Source organism: Acipenser ruthenus, chromosome 1 (assembly GCF_902713425.1).
Source record: "Acipenser ruthenus chromosome 1, fAciRut3.2 maternal haplotype, whole genome shotgun sequence".
NCBI classification, from domain to species: Eukaryota; Metazoa; Chordata; class Actinopteri; order Acipenseriformes; family Acipenseridae; genus Acipenser; species Acipenser ruthenus.
Window position 1 is genome coordinate 20,718,647 of NC_081189.1, and position 23,317 is coordinate 20,741,963.

Below are 23,317 nucleotides of genomic sequence, written 5' to 3' on the forward strand. Positions count from 1 at the left end.
TTTCTAGGTTGTCCTGTTCTTCAGCAGTGAAGTTATTTTGCATACTGATGTGCTTCTATTGTTAGATGTACTTCAGCTGCATAATGGAGCTAATATTTATAATTACAATCAGCTGTTCTAGATTAATTTCCTCAAGCAGAGATGTTATCATACTGCTGAAACAGCTGTGGTCCACTCTTAAAGAAACAGCACATTTAAAAAAGAGATACCTTTATTATCCCAAGTGTAAGTATTTCAAATCCTTTTTGCCATATATTGCAACCCTTGAACCTTCAATTTAATACACATGTGTGTTTTAAAAGCAGCTTTAAGGTAAAATGAGGAGGAAGGCGTCATTATTATATGTGGTTCAACTCTCTCATGTTCTGTCAGAGGCTCTTATCACAGAGCTGTGTCACTGTGTTTTCAAATTCAAAATCCCAGCCCCTACCCACTGAAATAACAGATGAACAACAGATGGAAAAGACAACGTTTACACTCCTGTAGCGAAGCTGCTAAATCCTGCTGCACAATTAACAATTACTACAAGCTTTAATTAAAAATCTAAGATAATTACATTTTCAAGGACAGCTGACACTCTTTTTGCAATATTTCAGGAAGACAACAAAGACAGAATCCCAAAAGAGAAAATCAAATGAAATCATATCAACAAATTGTCCTAAAATCAATATCTGGTGTTCTATTTGGCATGTCTAGCATTTTAAGTCACATGGAAACATTACAGGAATAATCCCCAGTGCTATCTCAAAGCTTCAATAAAAAGTTTTTATGCTGCTTTATTTAAATACAAAGCTGTGGTGCATTTACTGTAAACTGGTGTCGGGTTTTCAGCCACAAAGCTTTACGAGAATTAGATGCACAAGGTTCCCGGAGTAGGATTTTTTTTTTTTTTTAAATCATTTCTTTATTTCATTGTTTCTTACCAGAGAGTACTCCAGGCTCACATTGTAATCTTGTTTTGCTCTGGCATGAAGTTTCTTCTGAAAGTCTAAGTATTCCTGGTTGTTTGGTTCCCTGTATGTTATCACAAATACTGTCTGAAAGAAAAGAGAAAAAAAAGAAATCAGACTTTTTAAACATACATTAACTATACCATAGCTACACTGTAGTAACACTTGTGTTACATTATTGTATACATTATATAAGAGTATATGAAGACAAAAATAACTGTTATGTATGGGGTCTATCTTCACAATCATACAATTGTGCGCTAAATACAGTACATGTAAATATTAGTAAACAGTACCTGCGGCGTAACTTCTGTACGTGGTTCATGTAGTGTGTATTGTTCTTTAGGGGTTTCCTGTACAATTATAACAATGTACAGTAAACATTTACCGAGAGGATACTTTCAGCACCCATTTATTAAATAACAACCTACAGAAATACATAGAAAATCATTTTGAAACCATTATTACAAATTAGTTGTGGCTTGAAGAGTATATTATTTTCAGACTATTTAATTTCTTACCAGTTTAATGCCCTACTATGTGTGTTTTATATAATTATCGATTACTGTTTCTGCTTAGATCATTATAAACCGGGCTTACTCCCAGAAGCTTGGTAAATGATGGAAACAGCAATAAACTTATGCAATGAACATCTTTCAGAGAAATCCTAAACTGCAACGGACAACTATGAGGGTGTGCACAAACCCAAACTTCAGTACCAAATATACCATAAAGTGCCCTTTTCTGTTCCATTTCTGAAGTCAATAATCATTCCATTCTGATGCCATGATCATTTCTGGCTATGGGTAAGGGACCAGCAGAAGAGCATCAAAATAGCATTCCATTTAAGGTTACATTTGTACTTCTGATTGAAACAGAATGTATTAAAATTAGCTATAGTATGTTTTACATCAGCTTGTAATTTGCAGACGGTGCCTGATCAACACTAAAGCTGGCCCTCTGAATGCTGCCGACAGGTCACAGCTGTAATACTTTCTTAGAAATGAACACATGTTTTACAGAGGCTATTTTCTTGTAAATTTTGCAAAAGCATTATAATAAAGTCCCAATAAAGAGGTTAATATCCCTTATTAGTGTTTATTACATATTAAATATGTAGCACTTTCTCCGCTTTTTTAGATGGGGGTTCGGTTACTCTGTTACTAAACTTATCCTCACCATCTCTAAAGTTCAGTAGTTATAAGCTGGCACACTATACTTTCTACTTTCAATAGCACGTCAATATTCTACACACCATTTACAGTCTAGCTGCTTTATTAGTAACATCCCCTGAAAAGTGTTGGTGAAGTCCAATCTGGAAATAATGTAAAACAGCATCATCATGTCATAAGTCACGTGGAAGGTAATCTGACTGGTAGTTGCTTACATACAACACTGGAAGAGGTAAAGGGCGTGGGACTCAGAGGTTGTGACATCAAGGGCTATGCCTTCTGTGTAAATCTCCAAAGACACAACTGTGGTCAGAATACAGTGGGAAGCGATTCTTAAAAGTCTGGGAAATGACATCTTCACAAAATTGTAACATATGAGACATTAGAAACACTGACTAATTCCTTGAATAAAGTATGAGCAACTCATATCCAGCAAAACAATCCACATAACCTATAATGCAGGGTAATTATTTGCAGACATATACCAAAAGAAATGTCTTGTTGCAGAATGCAACATGGCGCCTTTGAATAATGATTGGGATGCGATTTAGTGTTAAAGCCCATGCATTTCTGAACATTACAGCCCACAATACTTCATTGGATGGACAGTTTGTGTTTCACCAAAACACCAACATGATTTATGAGTGGTTCAAAGAACAAGAACTCATAAACCTGCCATGACCCTTGCTCTCAAGCCAGTGGAGGACTGGAGGACTGAACTTGTCAGCACCTGCAGGTACCAACATCCCTGGCACCTGTATGCACTGCTCTGACAGGCAAGTGGAATAGCATTCCAGCAGATGTCTATACGAATCAATTGCCCCGCGTGGCAGCTGTAATTCGTTTAATGAGACTTCAAACAAGCACAGAGGGGTTTTCCTACTGTCTCTATTTTATGTCCAAGCTGACAAACACCACATTTAACTGCTAGAGCCAAGCTGCAGCACATCTTTGTATAGATTATCTAGGAAAGACCTTTAGTCAGTTAAAGTACTATTGTTTTTGACATCAATACATAATATATTTTGCTTTGCTTGGCCTACAGTAAATCAGCTTTACGGCTCTGGTGGTTGCTGCACTTCAATTCAATCAGTGTTGACTAAGATAAATACTGTATGCAAATGCTACTGTTGGTGAAGCTGAAAAAAAGTAATTTCACACTGTTTTATATTTGAACACAGAAGATACAAGATACAATGGAATAGTAACACAAATAGCTGTGACATTGAAATGAAAACAACCTGGTATGGCAGTGTGGCAGGGTGGCAGGGTGGCAGGGTGAAAGCCCTGCCTGTGCATGTATGTGTGTGTTGGTGTGGGGAATATTGGGTTGGCAAAGATGGGGTTAAATTTCTCCCTGTCAAAACACGTGGGAATGTGGCTGGAGCCAACAAGTGAATAAATGATTAAGTGATTAATTAGGCTTCAGCCACAGGTGTATAAAATAGGTATTCACGGGTGGTAATTAGAAAGGATTAGGATTGATGTTGGTGATAGAGGTGTGGCGCTGTGCTGTCTGCTTTGTTCGTGAGTCTTTGTCAACCTTTTGTTTTGGCTCTTGTGCCAAAAACACACTCTTATTTGTGTGTTTTTGTTTGTATTTATACCGTTTTGTTTGTGTTTATTTTGTTTGAATAAATAGTGCATTAGCGCATTTAAATATGCAGCTTTCTGTGTCTGAGTCTCTGCCCCTGCTGTTACCATCTGGGCTAGGAGGCCACCACGCCACACCCGTATATCTACAAAATGTAAAAAAAAATGTCATATATTGATATTATATTATGGTCGAAGATTTTACCAAGAATTAAAGTTTTTGTTTTATATTTTATTTGGCAGTCTTGCAAGAGAAAATAACAAGGAATAAAAGCAGGCAGAACACAAACGTTTTTTTTTTTTGGTAACAATAATACATTTTCTTGAAAATGGTTGTTTTTATGACAGTAACTATAAACACTTAAAATGACTTTTTGATGGTCATTGTGTTTATTTGAACTAACGGCTCTTCTAGAATGAGCTGAGGCAGAATTGCAAGTGTCACTTCCGGCTGTCACTGCAGAATAACTGTTTTACATGTTCATTTCAATGTTAGAGCTAGGTTTTCCCAGGCAAATTTCTGCAGTCACATGTACTGTATGGCTTAACTGTTCTGGCAAGGTTTGTCAGAGGTCGGGGTTGTACAGCATTATTTATTTATTTTATATAATTTTATGCATGCTCTGTATAGGTTGTTTAACAATATTTTCAGTTTTCTATTAAAAAATGCAATTATAGAAGGCATGTGTACAAAATCTAAGCAACATATTAAAAACGACTCATGAGAGGTTCTGTACCTTAAACACCTCCAATGGGTTGTGCCACTGGTCCTCTGTGTTCTGCCAAGGCTTGTTGGGCCCCCTGAATGCATCAGCTTTGAGACTTTCTGCAAAGACATCCACATAGAAAATGGCATAGTCTTCTGTAGACAGCCCTTCTGTGTGAAACTGGTACATTATCTTCAGGAAGGTATCCAAAGGCCCACAGATATAAATAACTTGGGGGGAGAGAGAGAGAGAGAGAGAGAGAGAGAGAGAGAGAGAGAGAGAGAGAGAGAGAGAGAGAGAGAGAGAATGTTAAACATTACCATCTGCATAAAAAACTAACTTCTATACCATTAAATTGTCTTACTTAAAAATGTATAAAGCACATTAATAATGTATTTTTTACCAGAATATGGGATGCTAATATCTGAATCTAGATAAGTACATTTACATTTACATTCATTTATGTTTGGTGAAGACACAAATCAACATTAGTGTAATGCAAAGCTATCCCGTGTAATGTGGGAGAACACACAGCAATTTAATTTGTGTATCATATTTCACTCTTTCCTGATGTGACGTTATTATAATCCCAACTATAAACTCTTGTATATGTGCTGAATTGCAAGAGTTTTAAAAGCATGGCTTGTGCATATCTTGGTTCAACAGCTCTGCCAAATTGTAAATTAACCACACACACGTACACCAGAAAGCTATAGACAACAAAATGGTGTTGATTAACCAACATGGCAAATCATTTCAATTCCTTTTTATTTATGGTACTGGTTAACAAAAAGTCTTGTGTTTGTGTTTTTTTTTTTTAACTGGGTTAAAATGCCGTAATTAATACCAGACAAGACAAAAATGTATTTTCCTGGGCATTTAAGGCCAATGCAACAACTTAAATATGCCATAAATGTAATAATGCATCAAGTTCAATGCATACCAGTATTTTTTTTATTTTTCTGTAATATGCACCACAGTTACACTTTACCAGGATAGATAACTTTTATGGGCATGTTGCAGTAAATAAATAAAAGTATATGAAAGCAATATTTGATGATATAGGGATCCACATGATTATGATATGATTGTAATGATGCAAGTACTTTTTAAAAAAAATGCTTTATCTACTTGTGGCAAAGTGCCCCGCCCCTGTATGCATTTGTGTGTTCTGTGTATGTATGTTGCGTGCGTATGTTAATGTCGGTGTATAGATTGGTACACGGGATATAAACGGGTTTGTGTTTCACGTATATTTAAAAAGTGTAGATTTGTATTTAGGCACGGGATTGCACGTCACGCACGTGCATTTAAAATATAATATGCGAGCACGGGGTTGCACAGAATTAATTCACGTGCTGGGATTCAATCCCAGCACGTGAATTAATTCTGTGCAACCCCGTGCTCGCATATTATATTTTAAATGCACGTGCGTGACGTGCAATCCCGTGCCTAAATACAAATCTACACTTTTTAAATATACGTGAAACACAAACCCGTTTATATCCCGTGTACCAATCTATACACCGACATTAACATACGCACGCAACATACATACACAGAACACACAAATGCATACAGGGGCGGGGCACTTTGCCACACTACTGTATAGGTTTTTGCAGTTTACTGTTCCACAGTGCATTTTACAAAATGAAAGTCTGCAAGGAAAATGATGGGGAAAATTTATATAATACATGGAGTGCAAGTCTTAAGATAAAATGCATTCTTAATTATAAAAAAGCACTCAAACATGAAAACTTCATTGGCATTTTACCAATGTAAAGCCAACAATTTGACTAATGTTCAGGTTTTATTGTTCAAATAGATCTGTTTTCAATCTAACTAATATAATACAAACACAGCGTTTTGCAGAAAACGAGATCCTTCTTGGCACAGGTAAATACATGGAAACCTCCAACAATTTAAGGTTTAACTAAAATGAACCTAATTAAAAAAAAAATCACCAGACAGATATATTCTAACTGCTGTACCATGATTGTTCAGTCCAAGAACACTGCATTACTGGGTAATCGTTTTCTATTTTTGTGGGCAGGCCTTAAGACTAAATTACCTCCTATTAAAACTGTAATGGCTCGCTAAAAAAATATTTTGACCTTTTGTTGGCGAAAAAACGTTTCTAGTCAGACATGGTTGTGATTTATGCCCAAAAAGAAAAGAAAAAAAGAAATACAAGTGTTCCTTTTAAGGCATTTCTATCTCTGTTTTATGGCCACGATATATTTGTAGTACTCATGATAGGGATTGACTACACTCAGGGGTTTATTTGTGTCGGGTCACACTGGATTCCAGATCCCATACCTTTTTGTCTGACAAGCGAGAATTAAACGGTTTTCAAATGATGAACCTTTGGAAAAAAAAGGTGTTTTTTTGTTGCAAAATAGAACTCTGTGTCCATAAAACGTACAATAAAAAAGGTTTCCTGTTCCATTAATTGAATGACAAAAGTGTTCTGTAACCATATATTCTAGGATGCAACATCAATGAGTAAGAAGATGACTTGTTTTTCCCACAACCCAAACAGCAAAATGCCAAAATAAATAGAGCTTGTCGGTCGTGTTCATCAGATTGGTGGGCCCGCTACTGGTATTGTTCAAACGTGATGATATGTTAAAACACGGCTAGGCAAAGGTCGGCATGCAGCTACCGACACCGACAATAAGACAGGAAACCAACAAGCAGATGAGAACTTATGAGAGCTGCTGTAAATCAGGGTCACTACGTTATGCCTAGAAACAAAAATGCTATCCTTCTTCCTTAATTATGAGATCTGGTAGCTTTCTGTTTACAAATTAACCCCTGAAGACACTTGCACTGTAACCACCCTTGCCATTCTGTCCTGGCTCTTTCATATGAAGAGACTGCTCCTAATGGTTTACAAATAACAGATTTCCACTGTTTTGCATGGTGTCTGGTGGATTAACATCCACCTGAGACCTGAAACTAATTTCAGTTGTATAAAGTATTTGTTTATTTAGCAGACGCCTTTATCCAAACCGACTTACAGAGACTAGGGTGTGTGAACTATGCATCGGAGTCACTTACAACAATGTCTCACCAGAAAGGTGGAGCACAAGGAGATTAAGTGACCTGCTCAGGGTCACACAATAAGAGTGGCTGAGCCAGGATTTGAACCGGGGACCTCCTGGTTACAAGCCCTTTTCATTTAACCACTGGACCACACAGCCTCCTAATTGTGTTGGTTTTAAACCCAAAAAGCCTCCAGAGGTGAAGACGTTAAAGGCGAGCAATCTTGCCCCAGAAAGCCTACAGTATATATTTTTTGTTGGGGTCAGTGGGGAAGGCATATTATTTAGTATAGTTTGGGATACAGGTCTGGATTATTACAAAAATGTAATTGTTACAATAAGAAGTGAGCATTAGTTGCCTTACAAAATGAGAGCAGGCTGACAGTAATATAAAAATAATATATATGGAAAGTTACAGTAGGTAATTGCTGACAGTGCAGACTGTAATTGATTAAGTGTCAGATAGATCAACTTGGGAAGCATATCAAGGTCTTGCCAAAAAACAAAGAGCTCCATTAGACAGCATGCTGCCAATCAAAGCTGGACTGAACGTCATTTGACACTGACTCAGATCCATTAATGAATATCCCTGAATACAGAGGAGGCACTTTAAACTATACATCATATACAGTATATACAGCATATCATAACCGCACACACAGTGTTGATGTAACTTGGTATAGACATACCTCAAGATGATTTTAATAGTATGAGATCACACACAATGACCTTTGAATGAGTTAATATGACTTTCCACATTTTGTAAATGTAGGTCATGGTGACCTATTTTCTTTTTTTTTTTATCTTACTAAGGCTAAACTTGGGAGCCACGTGTCTGTTTTTGCTGATGAAACTGAATTAACATGTTATGAAAAACAATTCCACATGCTCTATGACCTCATGTTTCATGGTACTGACACCTGCAATGCATTATTTCTATCTCTGAAAAAGGGCATTCTGCTCATGGCATGCCATGCCTAGATTGCAACTGCATCGTCACATTTATAAAATGAGAGCTTTTCAGTTTTCATACATGAGGTACATAGTACTTAAAGAGTAAGTAGCGGGGTTCTGAAAAATACAGCGTTACACATCCCCAGGTGTTGCTACAACTGTTTAAATAATGTACCTGGAATTTTTCTTTTCACTGTTAACATCCTGACAAGATTTTACAATTTTAACTTTAAAGTCCTCCAGTGCACTGATAGTGTAAGGATTAATGTCCACATTGTCAAACAGGAAACACAGCAATAACGATCCATGATGTGGTATGGAACAGAAATGCCAGTGATTTAGAGGACAGATCTCAAACCCCAGTGCACTAGAGCGGACATTTTGAAAAGATCTTTGAAACAGACTTTAAAGTTATAAGTGTAAAAAGTTGTCATCATGTTAACAATGAAAAGAGAAATTCCAGGTACATTATTTAAACAGTTGTAGCAGCACATGGGGATGGATAAGGCTATATTTTTTGGAACTCAGCTACTTACTTGTTGCTTTATTAATGTTGGAGCATAATAAATGAACAATGTAGGTACATTAGTGTGTCTAAAACACCAAAGTACATAATGAACGGTATACAGCTATGAACAACAGTTTTGCATCACCCTATAGAATTAACTAATTTTGCTTCATAAAGTCAAATTAAACCTGCTAAATAATGTTATGTCAACATATTGAATTGCATACCGCTTTGTAGTTTTCCATATATGAAAAACTGCCAAAAATTGAAAAATGTGACAGTTCAAAATCTAACATACTGTATTACTATTATGGCTTCCCTTAGATTTGTGCGAAATCATTTTGTGGTATCTTTGATTTCATAACATATTATATAAAATATCTAAATTATTCATATTGTTTTTTTAAGTATGTCAATCCTAAAATTCTAGGTGATGCAAAACTTTTGGCCACATCTGTACTATACAAAGAAAATCAGTGAATATTATTGCAAAACTGTGCACTGTAATACAGTATCTGGCCATTTACAAAACCGTTTTACGATGCTTTCTCAGTCTATGACAAAGTAATCTGACAATTAAAAAAGAAATGCTTGTGTTAACCCGAGAGAGAAACAAAGCAAGAAAGCGCTCACACAAACACAAACTGGCTTCGGAGGTCAGCGAAGCAATCTGGATTGAATCATATAAATCCCTTGTTTTCTTTTCTTTAATATGGTTAAACCAGGCAGTTACTGTAGGTGAAGTGACAACATGTACAAAAGTGAAGCTGAATTCCCCAATGTACTGTTTTATCTGCAGCTGAACCCAACCTGCCCACTATGAGCTCAATGTACTGTTTTAGACCCCTAATAAAATGTACATTGATTAGTTTCCATCAGTACTGTTCAGTTTGTAGCAGCACGTGACACATGCCAGTGGTCCATCAGTTAATACAGGGTATCGCATCTTACAAGATCGGATATGAAAGGCTCTACTGTATATACAAATGTGTTGCAAGACTCATTATACATTAAACTCAAACCTCTCTTACCAAACCAGAATACGTAATTACTATGGGCACATGGTCAGCACCATAATTACTGTTACAGTTTTTTTTATCATTAAAACACTGAAATATACAGTTAACATAGAGTTCAAATATGTTGTTTTCAGTTCAAATACAATTAATTAAAAGCAGAGGCTGATGAAAAACTATTTTTATGGGACATGTTATTCACATTTTTGGCGCTATTCGCATTCCTCCATAGACAAAGTCAAGCAAATCTGAAAGCATGAACCTGCCAGCTGCCTAAAAGCTGTAGCACATGTGAAAATACCTTGATCTTTGGGAACATCCCGAACAGATGAGGATGCTAAGCAACCACAGAAATTATATTTGAATGCACCTTCTTATTAATGTCATCACACCAATAATCATATCTTGGTACGGTAGCTTGCACAGTGCTCTCAAATATTCCAGTGATTCGTGGCAATTATACATTTCAAATGGTTTGCAGCTTTCAAATTTCAAGTGTCACAACACTGGTTAACATTTCTGACAGATTGATACATTCCTTTGTCCTTTTGAAAAAACAAACCCACTCTGAATGTGGTAAAGCTGCCAGAATAAAGGAATTGGAAAAATGTCTGGTTGTGCTTTTGGCAAGTCTCTTACTATTATCACGGAAAGACCTGACTGCCTCTGAAACGCTAGACATGTCAAAGCTGACAAACTAAGGGCCTGTTTAATCTAACATTCCTTAACAATGGCCTGCTAATTCTAATTGAGTTGTTGGTCATATTTATGTAAAAGTGCACTCATTGCAGTGACAATTCTGCTGAGTAAACAACTGGGAATACATGCATTAAAAGAAAATCAAGCAGGAAACACTTTTTCTAGAACTGAATGTACAATGGCTCATTAAAGTGTCTGTAGCTAACTAAAGTAATTCCATATATCCACTCCTCTATATACACCTCAAACACACAAGTACTCCATTTGATAAAAGAGATCTCTATTTACAAGCCTTGCTTCCAGGTAGTGCTGCACTTGGAAATGGAAATAATCCCCACCCCTTCAACTCTGTCTTCCCTGTCATTAACCAACCAGCTGCATCCCCCTATTGAATGACATGTATTGCTGCCAGGAACTTTTGAAGTAAAACAGATTTCCTTCAAATAAGGAAAGCAAACTGAGAACATTCTTTAACCTAATGTAGTAGCACATATCACATTTTAAAATGAAAATACATGTTTTATATAACATGTGTTTCTTTCAAAACTGCACATTTGAGATCTTCCAAGTGAAGTGCACATCCAATTAAATTCATGGAAATATGTATGTATATATATATATATAATGTTGTGATAATCGTCGATTATTTTCGTGTTTGGGGTGGGGTTGCCTTGCGAATGACCCCAGCGCGTTGCAGAACATTCACTTAACCTGAATCCGAGCTGAAGAAGATCATTCGAAAACACAAGCAGTGGGCAGCAACGTCACAGTGTGCGCTGGTCTTCTAATTAAAGCTACAGTACCACATTAGCTGCGCAGTGTAACACAACAGAATAAAATAACACATCAAATAGCGAAAACATATAAATATATCCTGACATTTCAAACAGGCATGTTGAGATCACAGGATAAAGTGGACCATATTTATAAAGCATTTACCACCGTGCTAAATTTGCACCAATAGTAAAACAGAAAATTAATTTTTAATATTACAGAATTACCAATTCCTGACTAAGATGCACGTATGAACACTTCAATTAAAACCTTAAGTTATTTGATTTGAGACTTTTAACGACAACAAGCTAAATACTTTGTGAATATGGTCCATTATCTATGGATTTTTATATTTCATATCATTATGTCAACATCATAAGATAGTTTATCGACATAACACACCTTATGAATGACATAGCAGATCTTCAGTCTTGGGTAGTTTAGGTTTCATTTTATTTTATTACTAAAATACTAATTATTAAGTACAGTATATTTAAATGTAATGAAGGTATTCAAGGAATCAATGCTGGGACATTAGTTATAATAATGGACGTCAGATTCAATTTATCCTACAATTAGTTGACAAAATTATATTTTGTTTTGTTAAAGGACAGTTGATCATGTGAGTTGATGTTTGTGAAATTTAAAATGTGTGTGTGTGTGTCATATATATATATATATATATATATATATATATATATATATATATATATATACACACACACACACACACACACACATACACACACACATTTATTTGAATATTAGCATTTTTAAATGTTAAATGTTTAATCTATGACTGAGCAGAGCAAAACGAATATGCTTCGCCACCTCATTTCCCTCACCTCATTTCCTCACAATAAGCCTTCACCTGTCGTTTAGAAGCAATTGTTGCTGGAATAGATTGTTCTCGTTTTCAAACGGAAGTACTAATTTTCATTCACGGAAGCTATTGAAGCAGCTTGTGAAATGATCCTGTGAGTATAAGTGCAAATCTGTAACTATTAAACTAAGGAAGTGGCTATTTACTCTGTGGCTGGAAAAAAAATACCAAACGCTTTGTTCTATTTCCCCATTTGAAGTGTTTTCATCAAAGTAGGTTCAGACTGAGGACTTAAAAATATGTTTATATAAAAAGGGTGTATATAACAAATGAGAAGCTCGGAGTGGTATTTGAATTGCAGTTTTAGCAGCACAGTAAATAGTTAAATTATATGTATGATGTTTATTACAGTCTCAAACTATGCTATTATCTTATTCAAAGTTTCAAAGAAAACGTTGATTTTTTTATGTTATACAGTATATTACAGTATAGCGAAATAAGTCAGATTCAAAGTGTTGTATATGCCATTGTGGCCATATCCTTTATATTTCGTTCAATTACATACATTACACCAAGTTAGCCCTGGTCTTTAAGGTAATTTCCCGCGTTGGATTCATTGAATTAGTAAACATAAAAACCCAGTGTTTTGTACTGATTCAGTTCTCCACGATTAAAAGAGATTTTCAAATCAGATCTTAGTAAATTGTCGCCTGGGTTTTGTTATTTTATTACTATTATGGGGTGTAGTTGTACTGGTCGTGTATCTATAATGTTTAATATTATTACTGTTTGATTTTACTTTGTATAGCTCGTCGATTTATATTTCCAAAAATAATGGATAGTTTTCAATATTTCAATAACTGATACTGGATTAAATCCTTCGTTTAATCCATACATTGTGTTTGTTCACAATTACAGTCTTCCAAACTATCTAGCCTTTTCGTTTGTCATCGATATTTTCCGAACATGTTACATAAAACCATTAAAACAAAAAAGTAAAAAACTAAAAACAATACAATTAACATAACGGAAATAAAACGTGGTATGTAGGAGTCAACAAATTGATCTTTAGAAGTCATTGATCAAAAATGCAAAACCTTTTCTCTAATGGGGTAAGACTACATTAGCTGCATAATAAACCCTGCCATTAATGTGTCGGCGATCACGAGGAGCAAAAGGTTACTCCCATATAATAAATAAAGTCTGAGTGAAAATTCCAGACCATTTAAAAAGCATACATTTCGTTTTGACATGTTAGAATCCGACTTCCATTCTCGCATCAAGCTGTCATCAATATATACCGGATAGAGAGATCTGAAACAAAGCTACAGAACGGCAGCAGGTGGTCAAAATCAATAGAGTACCACTAAACACTATACCAGTCAGTTATTTTAAGAGTGTCGCACACCATTTGGTTATTCCATTTACTAGGTATCTCATATCCAGGGTAACATATTTACATACACGTAGTCTCTACAACTGTAAGGTTCCCAACAACTGCATACCAACTTTCAACAAATTGGTACCTAAATTATGGGATAGTAATATTTATGGGCATTTGTAAGTATGTATGAAGGGAGATATATATATATGTGTGTGTGTGTGTGTGTGTGTGTGTGTGTGTGTGTATGTATGTATGTATGTATGTATATATAATGTGTATGTATGTATGTATACGTATAGATTTGTTTTAATGAAAGCATGCAAATATGCCCAGACTCACTTCTGCCACTGTTTTTAATGTGCTGGACAATTTCTTTGTAATCAATCTTCTGTGGCTCAGGGTAAAGATGGGCACCGACAGTAATGTTTTCCAACTCCAAGATGCTGTAGATACCCTCAATTAGAAAGTAATAGGGGCGGTCATCCGTTTTGATATCATGATAGATTATAACAGCCCGGGAAGTCCAGTTAAAATAAGAGTGGACATAATTGGCAAACTCTCCAAGTTTTGTAGTGGACGGCCCCGTCCTGACAATAGTCTTGTACTCATCCTTTTTGGCGAACCCATAAGCGGGAGCCCAAGCTGTGATCAGAGGGAGCTTCCAGTGCGTAGCAAACCTGCCCACTGAAGCAGCAGAGTACACGCATCCAGGTCCGACAAAAACGTCAGGGTTCGTGTACAGCTTTAAATCCACGGCGTTTATTTGGGCTAGTGTCTGAGAGCATCCACTACCTTCGTCCTCAGTGCTTTCGGTCACCACGGTGATGTTGTACCCCTTCAACAGTCTGTCGTCCTTCTGAATCGCTTCGTTTGCCATGTGGATGGCTGGAGTGACTCTTGGCAGAGCCCAGGGATATTTGCTGTAATTGTTGGGCAGCATCACAGCCATTGTGATGTTCTTTTTTAGATCTGATTGACCAGTTGTTAAAAGAGAAGAAATGGACATTAAAAATAAGCCATATCCAAGTTGCAGTTCGTATCCAAAACCCATTTTGACAGAGTAGGTAGAAGACTTCACATTAGGCTTAGATTAGAAAAGAAAAAAAAAAACACCTGGTGACACAAACGGCGACTTAAAAATAAAGTTCAACTGAAAATCCAAAAGCAGACGTTATTACTTTATTTGTCTTAGTTAAATACACAATATATATTATTCAGAATAATCCATAGATTTTGTATTTTTTTTTCATCAGGTTTTATAAATTCCTCGGGGTTCCGTTTAAGTCTTTGCAGGAGTTTTTGCAGGCCATAACTGACATGTGTCCCATTGCCAGTTCAGATACTTCTCTCGCTACTCTTCAGCGAGTCCTGTCGTGTGTGTGTGTGTGTGTGTTAGCATCCATCCAGAGGACTCCAACTTAAAACATCAGCAAAACCCTCAGCTCTGCCCGCCTCAAAACGTCATACAAAGGCAGGTACGATAGTCCAAATAAAACAGACTAACGGCGCCATCTGCTGGACAACCCCAAAACAAAATGATTATACTGTAGTTGCAGAAACACTGCCGTCTAGTGTAGGCCTATCCCAGAGATTCTTCCCTATCTGGCCTGTGTCCCAGTTCAGGATTCACTTTGACTGGGTGCATAACAAGTGGCTTTCCCCACCCTTGTATTCGACAGCTGGGACAACCTCCTGTCCAGGTATTTGTTACAAGTGTGTCCTTAATTGGTAAAATCATCCAATTCCGCTCCTAACCAGCTCATAGAGCTCTAAATAAATGATACCTATTAAACATGTAATGGATTCCAAGGTATGGGGTAGGCAGTGTTACAACTAACCCCAATACATTCAGACATTGGAGTAATGAGATGTTTCATCCTGTTTATGTTTAAGGTAAATAAATAAATAAATAACAAAAAACAAAAAAAAGATTGAATAAGGACTATTTTAAAACCAATAAAAAAAAGTATGATTAAGATCTAAACACCTACAAAATGATGTTCTTATATTTAGCATTTATCTGGTTATTTCAAAGTTGCTGTGCTTTGGACATTCATTAATAATGGGGACTAGTGTGCTATCTGCTGGTCAAACTGGTGCATAGCTGCCCTTCCTATTGTTCCATTCTTCTTTAATCTTCATCTGTAAACTGCAGCATTTTTGTTTTTATATAAAACATTACTGAGCTGCTATATCTTGCTCTATGAATTATCTGACAATTTAATGTATCTATTTCCCCAGTCTGTCACTTTATCAATCCTAACTTCATATATGTCACCTAATTGATTTCACTTTTATAACTGTGAGGGTGTAAAACAGTTACTTGTACTGCAAAGGTGGAGAGGAAATAAATTATAATTTTTTGCATAAGAGGTCATGTTGGTGGCAACTTCTATAAATGATTATCTTTATGAAGATTTGTTTCCATGATTGTAAAGCACTTTGATTATTATTATTATTATTATTATTATTATTATTATTATTATTATGTGTTTAGAAGAAAATAGATTTGCTGAACAGGCCTGGGAAGACTTCTTGAGTTAAAGAGATGGGCCATTCATGAAAATGTAATGTCTGTTAAATTCGATGTGGCATTGATATCAAACTAGTAATGTAGCAAGCCAATGACCTGATCAAACATGTACTGTATTACATAGTGTTGTATTTGAATTATTTACACAATAAAGGTGGGACCAGTAATACTGTTGGTAACACAAAATAAGAGGTAAGAAAACGGATTGCAAAAGCTTGGTTATCACTCCATATTGCCTACAGCATTGGAATAGTTCATGTTTCAGTGGGTTGGAGGCACACAATCAGATCAGCAGAAAAAAGCACAACATATATAAATAAGCCTTTCAAGAACACAAACCATGCAGCTTGGATATGGCTTATTTTCCATAAAATTCTTTACCCCCACCTCTAACAAACCTTGAATCGAGAACCACCTTAAAAGCTGAATATGTTGTGAAGAGTTATGTGGGGTGCTCTCTCCTCACTGGGTAGTCCCTCAGGTATTTACAGTCTGTTCAGGTTTCAATTAAGGTTGTGGATACCAAAGGTAATGAATGCGAATGGTCCCTCTGAAACCACATTAGTAACCATGTTTCTCTAAACAGGCCATTACCATTTGCTTCCTGTGTTCGGTGACCTTTTACTTTAGATGTTAGCTTGTGCAGTTCTGGGGGCGTGGAGCTGGGGGCCTCTAATTTCCTGTCAATTAGTACCTACAGACGTGCTCAAATTTGTTGGTACCCTTACAGCTCATTGAAACAATGCTTCATTCCTCCTGAAAAGTGATGAAATTAAAAGCTATTTTATCATGTATACTTGCATGCCTTTGGTATGTCATAGAATAAAGCAAAGAAGCTGTGAAAATAGATGAATTATTGCTTATTCTACAAAGATATTCTAAAATGGCCTGGACACATTTGTTGGTACCCCTTAGAAAAGATAATAAATAATTGGATTATAGTGATATTTCAAACTAATTAGTTTCTTTAATTAGTATCACACATGTCTCCAATCTTGTAATCAGTCATTCAGCCTATTTAAATGGATAAAAGTAGTCACTGTGCTGTTTGGTATCATTGTGTGCACTACATTGAACATGGACCAGAGAAAGCAAAGGAGAGAGTTGTCTGAGGAGATCAGAAAGAAAATAATAGACAAGCATGGTAAAGGTAAAGGCTACAAGACCATCTCCAAGCAACTTGATGTTCCTGTGACAACAGTTGCAAATATTATTAAGAAGTTTAAGGTCCATGGAACTGTAGCCAACCTCCCTGGGCGCGGCCGCAAGAGGAAAATCGACCCCAGATTGAACAGAAGGATAGTGCGAATGATAGAAAAAGAACCAAGGATAACTGCCAAAGAGATACAAGCTGAACTCCGAGGTGAAGGTACGTCAGTTTCTGATCGCACCATCCGTCACTTTTTGAGCGAAAGTGGGCTCCATGGAAGAAGACCCAGGAGGACTCCACTTTTGAAAGAAAAACATAAAAAAAGCCAGACTGGAATTTGCTAAAATGCATATTGACAAGCCACAATCCTTCTGGGAGAATGTCCTTTGACAGATGAGTCAAAACTGGAGCTTTTTGGCAAGTCACATCAGCTCTATGTTCACAGACGAAAAAATGAAGCTTTCAAAGAAAAGAACACCATACCTACAGTGAAACATGGAGGAGGCTTGGTTATGTTTTGGGGCTGCTTTGCTGCGCCTGGCACAGGGTGCCTTGCATCTGTGCAGGGCACAATGAAATCTCAAGACTATCAAGGCATTCTGGAGCGAAACGTACTGCCCAGTGTCAGAAAGCTCTGTCTCAGTCGCAGGTCATGGGTCCTCCAACAGGATAATGACCCAAAACACACAGCTAAAAGCACCCAGAATGGATAAGAACAAAACATTGGACTATTCTGAAGTGGCCTTCTATGAGTCCTGATCTGAATCCTATCGAACATCTATGGAAAGAGCTGAAACTTGCAGTCTGGAGAAGGCACCCATCAAACCTGAGACAGCTGGAGCAGTTTGCTCAGGAAGAGTGGGTCAAACTACCTGTTAACAGGTGCAGAAGTCTCATTGAGAGCTACAGAAAACATTTGATTGCAGTGATTGCCTCTAAAGGTTGTGCAACAAAATATTAGGTTAAGGGTCCCATCATTTTTGTCCATGCCATTTTCATTTGTTTTATTATTTACAATATTATGTTGAATAAAAAATCAAAAGCAAAGTCTGATATCTATTAAATATGGAATGGTGGATTCAAGTCAAGTCAGTTTCAAGTTATTTCATAGAAAATTGTGCATTCTTCGTTTTTTGTGGAGGGGTACCAACAAATTTGAGCACGTCTGTATTTTTCTATTTAAGTCCTGATCACTTGCACCTTCGCTGTCTAGTGTTTCACTTTCCTCCTCCTCCCCTCCTCCACCTTTCATACATGCCTTTGCATCGGTCATCTCTGGGGGGCAAGAGCACCCCTTTACAGAAGTCTCAGATGCTGGGTACCTTTTCTCCTTCATACCTCCTTTCGTGTCCTGGTCTGCCGGGACTGACTTCCTCTCCCAAGGGGCGGCTCCTCGAGTCATAACCCTCATATGTGTTTTCGGTCGCTGGATCCTCTGCCCCTGGGATGTGTCGGCATCGTCGCCCTCAGTCAGCGACCGCTTTCTATTCTAGTTTCCATGTCCGGGCTGTCGGTCTGCTACTAGTCAGGGCTTCGCCCGCTCTTCTATCTTAAGTCCGGTCCTTTCTAGCCGGTACCCTGTCCTACTAACTGCTCCTTTCTGCTTCCTCTGCCCTATGCTTACATGCCCCAGCTCACAGCCCATTAAATGAGCACAAAAGATGTTTGCTAATATAGTATGCATTAACCTACATTATGCAGTGTGCAGGATGTGCACAGCTCTAAGGTAATGGATGGTAATTAATTGTGCCTTCAAAAAAACAAGGCTACTTTTGTGGAAATCTACATTTTCCATTGCCGAGTACTGAATTTTGATTTTCAGGGGTGAATCTGCTCTAACTATAAACAGAGCCTTTAAGACAACCGTTTAAGTAAAAATAAATAAATAACTGCACAAGCTTGTACTGCAGACATTTTTTCATCTTTCTTTGTATGGACTGATAATTGCTGAGGTGTCTTCAGATGGTAACCATCACCCCTCTTCAAAGATTCAGTGCTTTGTCAAACAGTTGCTGCCCTGAACAAAAATAAATAAATAAATCAACCCTCTAAAAGGTTGAGAAATCTTAGTATTATGTTTTATAACACAGTTACACACCCAGAATCTTGGATCACGGACATATTGCCAACAACATTTTCTTCAGCCATGTTCTCAAAAATAGAATTTCAAGACCAAAATTTTTTTTTTTTTTGTAATGTCCAGTTACTGAATTGCAACTTTGTTTTCAGGCTTATCCTTTTCAAGAAGTACCCAGGTATTCCATACAATAATCCTTACACTACCAGTGCACTAGAGCAGACATTTTGAAAAGAGCTTTGAAACAGAGTTTCAAGTTGTAAGTGTAAAACGTTGTCAGGTTCTTAACAATGAAAATTAAAATTAAAATTACAGGTAATGTGACAGGGAGCCCTGTCACTAGTTCGTGGAGTGTGTGTGTGTGCCTTTGTGAAAGCAGCTGGGATGTGTGGCAGGAGACGCATTGCTAGGCGACCAATTGAGCAGTGGGCTCATCCTGCGCTGAGCTGATTGTAAGGTCCGGATTGGCTGGGGGGGGGGGGGGGGGGGGGGGGGGGGAGGCCCGTGCTTGCTGCATGGAGTTAAAAAACAACCTGCGTCACAGCTCAAGGCTTCTGCACGGCCATTGACACACAGTCGGGCACTGAAGGAAAGCGTGTGTCTGTTGACATCAAGGAGAGGAGCGTCCGCTCTGCAGGAACTACTACAGAAACCTTCAACTGCAAGACAGTGCCTGTGAAGGCGCTTGCTCAGCCAGCTGGCAGGCCGGGACTTCGGGAGCAACAGTAATAGGTCAGTTTAGGGGACGTGGATCCCAGAACAAGTATACAAAGGGTTACCGTAGGGTAGTAGGTTCCTGGAATGGGCAGTTTCTTTTAGTGAGACTAGCGCTCGCCATTTTGTGTGGCAATGGTCGTGCAGTAGCCCCGAGCTGTGGTGCAGACGCTTTAGCCCGGGCCTAGCAATGGGTCTCCTGCTACGAGTTGCAGCTGCTTTCCCAAAGGCGCACACACGCACACTCCATCCAGCGACAGGGCTCCCTGTTACACGTAGGTTATTTAAACAGTTGTTGCAACACGTGGGGACGTGTAACGCTATATTTTTCGGAACCCTTCTACTTAATCTTTAACCATGCAATGTAAAATAAAGAAATGTTTCTTCAAATATTGGTGGCAAAATTGGATGAAACATTTCCTTTAGCTGGTTCACCTGTGCTTTTCCTTTGCTGGAGAAATGTTTCCCATTAACTGGGTAACCTGTTCTTTCAGATTGCCTACATTACCCAAGTAACCTGTACATCCTTATTACATGGGCACCTGCACTTTCTTTCTGCTAGAAAAACATTCCCTATTATTTTAGATAGATATACCTTTAATGTACTTCAGTGCTTTCACCTTCTTCTTGGCACTCTAATTGGAGAATATGAATATGTACACTCAAGAACACAGGAATTGGCCCAACCTGAAGCTGGTGGCCACATTGATGAAATTCGACAAAGAGGTTTGGGAAGGAGTTCTATGTAATTAATGACAGCTTTGTCCATGTGGTACACAAACTAGTGTGACACATAGAAAAGGGTATAAAGGATGGTATTCGGTGACCAGGGGCCAGCTGCACTCATGTTCGAGATCTTCAGCTCTGACAGCAGTGCAATTGTGCCAAAAAGTACACAGTTACCGTTGCAGGAAGCATTTTACAGAAATGTCAAAATAATGTTTTAATGGTGTATAAATATACAAAAATAAAACATTTCTAAAACCGATAGGCCATTGAGTTCATTCATCATTTACATCCCAGATGACACCTATTACCAGCAAGAGTTTGTATTGCAATTGGTATCATCAGGAGACACATCCACAGCACACACAGCTGCATGTGCTACAAGCCAAGCTGCTGCTGCAGTTACTGTTTGTAAAAGTTAGCTCGGGGTAACTCTCAGGTGAGAATAATGAATAGGTGAATTCAAAGACTTTTATCCGAGTGCACCGTGCTGCTACCTGGCTGGAAAGAATGAAGACACTAATTCTGTAACTGCAGCCAAAGGTGTAAACAGTGCCACAAAGCAACCACATACTTCGGAACCGCCTGAAGCAGTTCATCATTCTGAAAAACTACTGAGAGTTAGTTCATGTGATCCCAAAGACAGGAAGCAGCACAGCAAATGGTGATACATCTTATAAGTACTGTTACAGTAGTTTTTGTTTACCACCCCTTTATTCTTACAGCAAAGATTGTAGTTTAATGCTTTACCAGTTGATGGCAGCAAAGATGCATTAAATTAAACATCAGGTATTAAAGAAAAACTTCTGTAGTGTCCTCCACAGTTTCTCTACCCATTTATAGCTAAACTTAAAAACACATTGTATTATTTTTTTATTTAAACCTTTTAAAACATTTCTCAAAGTTTACAAATATTTAAGTTAAAGCAAATACAATATTTATGTACCTCTTTGTGTAAAGCAGGGGTTCTCAAACTATGAGGCATGCAACTGTTTCAGGGGAGGCACAGTGCCTGTCCCTGCCACCTCGTTTGTTTAGTTAAAGATGCAGCTCTCTGCCACTGTAACGTACAGGCTTTTAGTTTAGAGCGATTCAGATAATAAGCAGATGCCAGACGCTAATACGCTCTCTTTTAATGCCAAGTGGTACAGAAGCACTAGCCCTCTAAAAACTCGCTACACAGACAACTAATCCGAAACAAACATGAGGCCCATCTCCCTAGAGGGACGCACACTCCAGAGAGACGACCTCTGCTGGCGCTGCAGCCAGCCCGGCCACCATCACGTCAGATGCCGTTGTCCAGCAAGAGTCACCTCCGATCCTGGTGGGAAACTGCAGCATGACGGGGTAGAGGGGGAACCGCCGGTCTGAGCTCCTACCACCCCGAAGGCAAAAAGCGCCAGGCTGCGGCTGTGGGTCGTATTGGTCGGGGCAGCAGCCTGAGCCTCCTCTTACAGCTCAATGGAGTGGTGTGTCACGCCCTGGTCGATACCGACAGCCTGGTTCAACCCGGCGCCCCACCTCCATGAAGATGAAAATGATGACTCAAGAGTTGATGCTGATGCTGGGCCGACAAGTAATGTCCATTCGGATTGGGAACCACGCCATACAGCACGAATTTTGTCTGGTGTCAATCTGGGACGACTACATTATCGGCTTGGAGCTGCTTACTAGGCTGGAGGAATGTCTGGATGTGAGTGGACTGAACCTTCCCACTGAACCTTCAGTTCTTTTGAGCTGTGGGGGGGAATAGCCACAGCGAGGGGAAAAATGACTGGGTAGAAAATCAGGGTAAAATAATTGGGCACACTAAATAATAATAAATACATTTAAAAAATGCTTTTACATTGGGCAAGGACTGCGGCAGTTCAAAGTTATGCCGAGCGAGTGTGGTGACCTGGACGATCTGCTGGTACATGCAACCGCTTTCGCAGGGGCTCTAGCAACCTAAGAACTGTGTTTGCATGGATCCGCTAAGTGGGGCTCCGGTTGCACTCGGGAAAATGTCACCTGCTATGGAGACAAATCTGTTTTCTGGGACACATCATGGGGGCAAATGGCGTGCCTATGGATCCTGAGAAAGTGACAGCCGTGCAGGACTGGCCCACTCCACACTCTGTCCAAGACGTGTGCAGGTTCACGGGACTGGCCTCATACTACCACCGCTTTGTGAAGGATTTTGCAAGTATTGCCCAGAAAAGTGGGCTGTGAAACAACTTTCCAGAAGCTGTGGGAAAGCCTTGCCCATGCCCATCGTAGTTTTTCCCGATCCCCAAGGGACCTTCATATTGCACAAGGACGCTAGCGATGTGGGTATCAGGGGAGTTCTGTATCAAGAGAGAGAGAGAGGAGAGAGAGTGGTATTTCAGCCGGTCCCTCAGTAAACCTGAGCAGAACTATTGTGTCACCCGCAGGGAGCTGCTGGCCATTGTACAAGAGGTGAAACACTTTTGACTCTACCTGAATGGCCACCATTTCCGCCTCAGGATA

At 38.5% G+C, this 23,317-nt stretch overlaps 1 protein-coding gene across 2 annotated transcripts in view; it reads right to left on the reverse strand.

Moving 5' to 3' along the window:
• LOC117409059 (atrial natriuretic peptide receptor 2-like) overlaps positions 1 to 15,020 on the reverse strand; it is a 63,431-nt gene extending 48,411 nt beyond the window's left edge. For both annotated transcript variants that reach the window (XM_034924578.2, XM_059021192.1), the window contains exons 1-3: positions 13,967 to 15,020; positions 4,453 to 4,652; positions 924 to 1,037 (exon numbers count right to left, since the gene is read on the reverse strand). In XM_034924578.2, the coding sequence (XP_034780469.2) occupies positions 924 to 1,037; positions 4,453 to 4,652; positions 13,967 to 14,678 (1,026 nt within the window). In that variant the 5' untranslated portion in view covers positions 14,679 to 15,020. The remainder of the gene's footprint in view (positions 1 to 923; positions 1,038 to 4,452; positions 4,653 to 13,966) is intronic.
• Between the last annotated feature and the right edge of the window lie 8,297 nt (positions 15,021 to 23,317).